Below are 7327 nucleotides of genomic sequence, written 5' to 3' on the forward strand. Positions count from 1 at the left end.
GCGAGTTATCGAGTCAGGTGTGGCGTTAAAAAAAATAAACTAACAAGTAAAGGCGTGACCGCACCAACGCGGTGGTCACGTGGAAGAAGATGGCTGCTGCCAAGGCAGCTTTGATTTGTTAGTCACCACGCATGCGCACAGATCACCGTACCGCAAGATGGCGGCTTCCAGGGGCACCATGTTACTGAGAATGGCCGCGGGCAGCCTGCCTGGGCTGGCTCTGCTCCCGAGGCTCTTCTGGGCCCAGGTGAGGAGCGGGGCTAAGGGGGCTGGCCGGGGCCATGGGCTGTGATGTCATTGCACGTATCACTTTGTGGGGGTGACGTCATTATGCTGTACCGGAAATGTCCACTGTGATCTCATTGTGCCAGGGTGGGTGGAGTGTGATGTCAGGCTGCCCTGCACCAAAATCACTAGCTATGATGTCATCATGCCATGAAAGGGCAGCGTGGCATCATGATTACAGTGCTATGAGGTCATCACCCCCTGGGGGTGGGGGCAGTGTGACATCATGGCTGCTGTGCTATGAGGTCATCATGCCAGGAGCAAGGCGGTGTGACATCATGGCTGCTGTGCTGTTAGGATATCGTGCCACGAGGTGGCGGCGTGACATCATGGCTGCCATGCTGTAAGATTATCATGCTAATGGGTGGCAGTGTGACACTGTGGGTATCATGCTGTCTTGGAGCTGTGTAGCATTGGACAACATGATGTGATGTGGCGTTGTCCTGCTGTGACTCCACAAGGGTGGGTCAGGGAGAGACGTGACATTATTGGTCTTCCCAGAGTTCCCCTGCCATGACATCGCCCTGGAGTGCTGTGGTCATGCACGTCAACATAACACAACACGGTTATCCGGGGCTGAGACAGCCTGCCAACTTGATTGCTGGTCCTCACCAGATCGGGATTGCAGCGGGATATGAGGTTCCCCTGGCGTGGTGTTACTCCATTGCGCGGCATCGCTGTGTCACGTGGGATCTCAGCGCCCTGTCATTGTGGGAGCCTGCAGGTTATTTTGGCTTTGAGGCACGAGCCCACGGGGCCACCCACCTTAGACACAGTTTCCTGCTGCTGTTTCCATGCAGTGTCCAGCATTTGGGACAGGGCAGCTGCAGACAGCAAATCCATTTGTCCTTACTCTGTGATTGTTTGCTTTTTCCTTAAAAGTAGTCGGGAAATTAAATGCAAAAAATATCGTTAAAGTTGCTTGCTATAAAGATCATGCTAGCATCTTCCAGCCCCAAGGATAAACTCTTTCAAATGCACTAGCCCTGCTGTTTCATCACAGAGTGGCATTGGGCTCCGCTGAAATGCAGCCTTCTCTGGGTGAAGCACAATAATGAACCTCTGCAGAGTGGAGGGAAGAATTCAGGCAAGAGCACTGGGGCAAACCATTGTGCCCGCAAAGCCCAATCGGTGCTGTTTTCAGTGATGGGTGAGTGATTCTCCCCTCCCCTATGCGGTGTTGCTGTGTGGCTATTCCCCAGCCACCTCACCCCAGAGGTGGCTGCATTTCTGTGATGGGTGAGTTAACCCCCTCTCCCCCCGTGCCATGTTGCTGTGCTGCTGCTGTTCCCTAGCTGCCCCACCCCAGAGGTGGCTGCATTTCATTGATCCTTATCTAATATCCTAGACGCGGTAGAGACAGCCACTCATTGGGGTGGTCTGATCCTTTCTCTCCTTTCCTGACTTGGCCTTTCTTAGGCTGCTCCTGCTGCCTCGCTCCTGCGGCTCCAGCGCCCGCTGCTCCGGGTGTTCAGCACAGAGACGGACCCAGTCGCCTCAGCAGAGCCAGTCGCCTTTGACACCGAATCGCGCTTTAAGGAGAAACCCTGGGAGTATCTAGAGACGGAAGGTATCTGGACAGGAGCTGCAAAGGGGTTGGTGCTAGGCCTTGGACCTGCTGCTTCACAGGCTGGCAGCACCAAGGGCGACCTTGTGAGGGGCTCAGGATTCCTGGAAGTGGTCTAGGGGTTAGAGTGAGGTGGGAAGCGGACCTGGGATCCAGGATTCTTGGGTTCTATCCCCTGCCCTGGGAGGGAAGGAGAGTCCAGTGGATTAGAGCGGGGCGGGCTGGGAGTCAGGACACCTGGGATTCCATCTCTGGACCAGACTCTCAGTATGAACATTGGCCATCCTCCTCCCACTGTGACTCAGTTTCCCCATCCGTACGGGGGGTCTGATGCAACAGAGGCTGCACTCACTCATGTTCTCTAGGATCCTCGGCGTGAACCCCACTTGGGAATGGCTAACTCTCCCCTCCCCCCTTGCAGAGTACATCGAGAGATACGGCGACAAGCCCGTCTGGTTCGGCTATCGACGTAACCACAAGGGATCCATCCCCCCTCAGAAGACCCGCAAGACCTGCATAGTGAGTACAGCCCCACACCTTGCCCTGCCCCTCAGCATGGGCAGGGTTTGGGGCCAATGACTGGCACACCTGTCAGCTGTCCAGACTCCAGGAGACACATGGGGGAGCCAGTGGACACCCAGACCCCACTGTATGGCATGAGCTGTCTTCAGCAAGGCGGGTCGGAGAGATGCCAGCAAAGAAAGAGTTCCTTAGTCTGGTGGTTAGAGCAGGGGCCCTGGGAGCCAGGACTCCTGAGTTCTATCCCTTGCTCTGGGAGGAGAGTGGGGTCTAATGATTAGAGCAAGGGGGCTGGGAGTCGACTCCTGGATTTTGTCTGCGATCCAGGAAGAAAGTGTGGATCTAGTGCAGTGATCCTGAAACTGTGGGGTGCACCCCCCTGGGGGGCACGGAGAAACCTTCGGGGGGAGGGGGAAGCAGCAAGGTCATCCCCCACAGTGGGGGGAAGGGTGAAGAGAAAGCGCCATCCAGCTCTGCTCCAGCCCTGCCCCTAGCTGCAGCTTGGGCTTCACTCTCAGCCACAGCCCCACAATTCCCTTGTGGACAGGTGGCTGACAGGTTCCATTACAGGTAAGGCGGGGGCGACAGAAAAAGTTTGGGGACCACTGATCTAGTGGTTAGAGCAGAGGGCCTGGGAGCAGGACTCCTTGGTTCTGGACGGGGAGTAGGGTCTCTAATGGTTAGAGCAGAGGGTGGGGGGTATAAAAGTGGGAGGAGAGTGAAAAGACCAATGGTCTTGCTAGCCTTGGTGAGATCCATAGCAGATCAGAAAGGGGTGGTTTGATGAGAGGCATGGGAAGGTAAATGGCAGGTGACATCAAACAAAGGAGGAGTTTGAAGGTCAGCAGGACCCAGAGAACTTAGATCCGTTAGCAGCTGGTCTACAGGGGTCGGAATCATCCCCAGCGAGTGTCGAAAAGGGACCAGGACAGGGGGGGCTGGAGAAGAGTCTAGTGGAATTTGAGAGCACAGCTGGTGAGGATACCCAGCCCCTGGAGAGGGGCTGCTGTGCCTGCCTCTGCTGGGTGACCATGGACAAGTGGCTGCTCTTTTCTGCCTCAGTTTCCTCATGTATAAAATGGGGCTAAAGACAGCAAAGCGCTTCGCGATCTCCAGATGTAAAGCCCTCGGGAAGAGCTTGGGATAATTATAATAGCAAGGGACAGATGCTTCGGGCATGAGGAAGGTCAGGAAGGCCATTCTATGGAGACAGGCTATTCCATATCTGACCTCTAGGGGTTGTTTGCACCTTCACCTGGTGCTAACGGCTGTCAGAGACCGGATACCGGGCTAGATGGGCCCATGGGTCTGGCTCACCGTGGGCCCTGCTTTGTGGTACATGGGGACCACTACTGGCTGGGGTGTGAGCAGGGTGGAGAGGCGGCTCAGCTCTGACAGTCCTGTTTGGTTCCCCAGAGAGGAAAGACGACTGTGGGGAACCCCTGCCCCATCTGCCGAGACCAGAAACTCCACGTGGACTACAGGGTAAGGGGCTGAGCCCAACTCAGGCCCTTCTGGCCACTCGCGACCCCCCGGCCGGGCCTGTGACCCCCCCCACCCCTCGACCTGGAGAGAAAACACACGTGTGGTCTGGGCTCCCTGGGCACAGCTCTATGACCCTCTACCCCAGCTCTGTAACCCCCTTCATAAGGCCTGCCCTGGCTGTATGATTCCTTCTGCCCTGAATCTGTGATCCCCACTTCTTCCCTCAGGCCAGCCCTGCCTGTATGGTCCCTCCTCTCCCCCCCCCCCCCCCCCCGGGCTCTTTGGGGAACCTGGTGTCCCCCAGCAGCCTGGCATCCTCTCTGCGGTGCCAACCCCTTTCCCACCTGTCCCTGCTCCTGCTGCTCACAGCTCCATCTCTGCCTCTCTCCCCCCACAGAACGTGAAGCTCCTGGAGCAGTTTGTCTGCTCCCACACGGGTGTCACCTTCCATCCCACCCGCACAGGTACATTGCCCCCCGGCCCAGGGGGGCTTGGAGTCTGCCACAGGGAACCACTTTCCCAGTTAGACCAAAGGGGTGGGCGGGGAGCCATCTGCCTGGTTCTGGGGGGGACCCCAAGGGAGAGGAAGCAGAGGCAGTGAGAAGGCTGGGGTAGTGCAGAGGTGAGGGAGAATAGCCCAAGAGGCCAGGGGATAGTCTTTGTGTGGGGGGTGCCAGGAGGTGGGTGGGAGGGGGATTGTTGGGGGCAGGGGGAGAGAAGGATGAAACTGACCAAGGAGATGACATTTCCCATCTGGTCCCATCGACCCATGGGGCAGCATCGTCCCGTGCAGCCTGTTTCCCAGGGAGATGGAGATGCCCCATCCTGGGAAACCCTCTTTGTCCCCTGGGGCCCTGCCTGTCCCTTTTAGAAACAGAAAAGGAGCCTCAGGATCAATCTGCCCCAGAATCAGCTCCCCAAACCCCACAGTTTCTTCATCCTCTGAGACACGCTCCCCTCTCCTTCCGCTGCAGGCGTCTGCATGAAGCAGCATAAACGCTTGACCCAGGCGATTGACCAAGCTCGTGACCATGGTGAGTAGGGAGCTGGATATGACCAAGTGGGAATAGCAGGGAGCTGCGGGTTGGGATTGAGGGGCACCGGCAGAGCTGGGCGGTGGGGAGTGGGGCTGTGGATGGGGATTGACCCCTGTCTTGCTCACCAGCTGCCTTTCCTCCCTCCCCCGCAGGGCTCTTGAGCTTCCGCATCCCCTTGGTGACGCTGCAGGGAGAGGACTACAGCAACCAGCACCAGGCTGTGACCAAGACGCCCCCCGCCCCCTCCCTGCAGAGCCAGGCACCTTGGTACCCCTGGTACGAGTGGCAGCAGCCGCCCGAAAAGGACATTGCCAGGATCCGCAGGATATACAAGAACTATCTGAAGGAGGAGACTGGCCCGGCATGAGGGCCCAGGGCAGGACTGGATGGAGTGTCCTGGGGCATGGGGGATGGGCCACTCCTGGGGGAGCTTGAGCCTTCGGCCTCACCTGACAAGCCAGCCCTAGTCCCCACCCCTGCAGGGATAGCGCTGGAGCTGCCCAGCTCCCGGCCATGACTTGTCCAAGCCTTCAGTGGGGAATAAACTGGAAGCTGCCAGCAGTGACTCCCTGTGGTTATTCACCCTGTGCTGGGAATGCTGAGCTGGATTGGGAATGGGACATGGGGCCTTTTCCCCTTTAGTGGGCACAAGCTCCCATCCAGAGGAACTGGCTGGCTATGGGGGTGGGGAATGGGACACGGGGCCTTTCACCTCTAGGGGGTGCCAGCTCCAATCTGGCCCCAGCTTAAACCTATTTTCACACCTCTCTGGGATGTATGGTCAGGCTCTTCCAGGAGAGCCAGCTGGGGCCCATGCTGGCTGGGGACACTCTGATCCTGTGCTCTCACCCTCTCTTCCCCAGATGCCCCATGGTAGCAGCCGGAAGCTGGAACAGGTCTGGCAGATGAAGGCCTGTGGGGGGAAGGGGAGCAGAGCAGTGACAGGCCATAGCGGAAACTTCAGCCCAGCTGGTGACATAGCAGATTAGCATGTCTACTCCCTGACCAACCTACAGTGCAGCCCACCCAGTCCCAGGAACACACCAGAACAGCCACACTTGGACAATTGCAGACATGCAACTCACTCACAATGGACCCACTTGATCAGACGCACAAAGCACCCGCCTGCCTGTGAGCCTGCCTACAGGGCACCTATCCCCAACTGAGATCAGGGGCCCATTGGGCTGGGTGCTGCACAGACACACAGCGAGAGACAGTCTCTGCCTGAAAGCTGTTGCAAGCTGAACAGAAGAGGTAGAGGAAGGCTCACCCCCATTTTACAGTTAGGGAACCTGAGGCTTATAGAGGTACAAGGCTGATACAGACTCCCTTGCCCAGGGAGTCTGTATCAGAGTTGGGAATTGAACCCCAATATCAATTCCCCAGCCTGCAGACCCCCTCAGTGGGCTAGGGAACCCCTTTTCTCAGGGTTCCCCCTTACCATGCCAGATGCCCCGTAAACCCCAGGCAGCTGGGCTCCCAGATACTACAGTGATGGCGGGAATATAAAATAGGAGTGGGTCAGACAAGCCTTTTTTGGTGGTGGTGATGGGGGGGAGGGGTTATAGAGGTTTCCATTCTGTGGTACTGAGCTCCCTTTTGCAACCTGATATGAGGGTATGCTCTCTTTAAGGATGGGGGCTATGGTGTTGCCATGATACTCCCCATGCCCTGGCCACTGCAGCCTAGTGTGAAGTGGGGGAATCCATCTGTGGGAGGGAGGGGAGGTCCCCACAGTTGCCTCTTCCCCTTCCCCACTCACCCTGGTTGACAGGAGGTGTCCCCCTCTTTAATTGTGGGGGGTGGAATATTCCTCCCTCATCCTGGTGACTGGGGACAAGCCCGGAGGTGGAGGTGTCCCCCAATATTGGATGGGTCACCTCTATACTACACCTTTGGATGAAACAGACCAGGGTGTGGGAGTGTGGGGTCTGTTACTGAGGGACCAGTCTTATTATGGGGGAGACAGACTGAGGGGACCCTTCCCCTGGGAGATCCAGACTAAGGCTGTCTTATCATTTGAGGGGATGTCAGACTGTTATAAGTGGCTCTCCAATATTGGGGGACTAGGCTGTAAGGGGGTCCTTATGGGGAGGTGGCAGGTTGGGGGAGGTGCTTATGGTAGGGGATAGTCCTTGGGGTCCCCTATGATGGGAGAGCCATTGTCTTGGGGGAGTCTTGTATAATGGGGGGACCAGATGGGGGAGTTCTATGGAGTGAGGGGGAAGGCAGACTGAGGGGGACAATCCTGGGGGTCCCTATCGTAGGTTAGGCAGCTTCAGGGAGCAGAAGGACTTATTTATTAGGATGGAGACCAGATTGGGGTGTCCCATCCATTGGAGGAGGCAGAGATAGTTCCTTATTTGAGCCAGATTAAATGGGTCCTCTAATTAGGAGGGTGAGGCTGGGGTGGGGGAAGTCCCCTGTATTGCTG

General features: G+C 57.2%; 1 protein-coding gene across 1 annotated transcript; it reads left to right on the forward strand.

The window, feature by feature from the left end:
• The first annotated feature begins 139 nt into the window (after positions 1-139).
• On the forward strand, positions 140-5451 carry MRPS18B (mitochondrial ribosomal protein S18B). The gene is made up of 7 exons (XM_054047445.1): positions 140-247; positions 1705-1855; positions 2274-2371; positions 3788-3856; positions 4254-4320; positions 4831-4890; positions 5046-5451. Exons 1-7 carry the CDS (start codon positions 158-160, stop codon positions 5258-5260), a joined length of 750 nt encoding a protein of 249 aa, XP_053903420.1. The 5' UTR covers positions 140-157; the 3' UTR covers positions 5261-5451.
• Positions 5452-7327: the final 1876 nt, after the last annotated feature.

This window comes from Malaclemys terrapin, chromosome 13, assembly GCF_027887155.1.
Source record: "Malaclemys terrapin pileata isolate rMalTer1 chromosome 13, rMalTer1.hap1, whole genome shotgun sequence".
Classification (NCBI taxonomy): domain Eukaryota; kingdom Metazoa; phylum Chordata; order Testudines; family Emydidae; genus Malaclemys; species Malaclemys terrapin.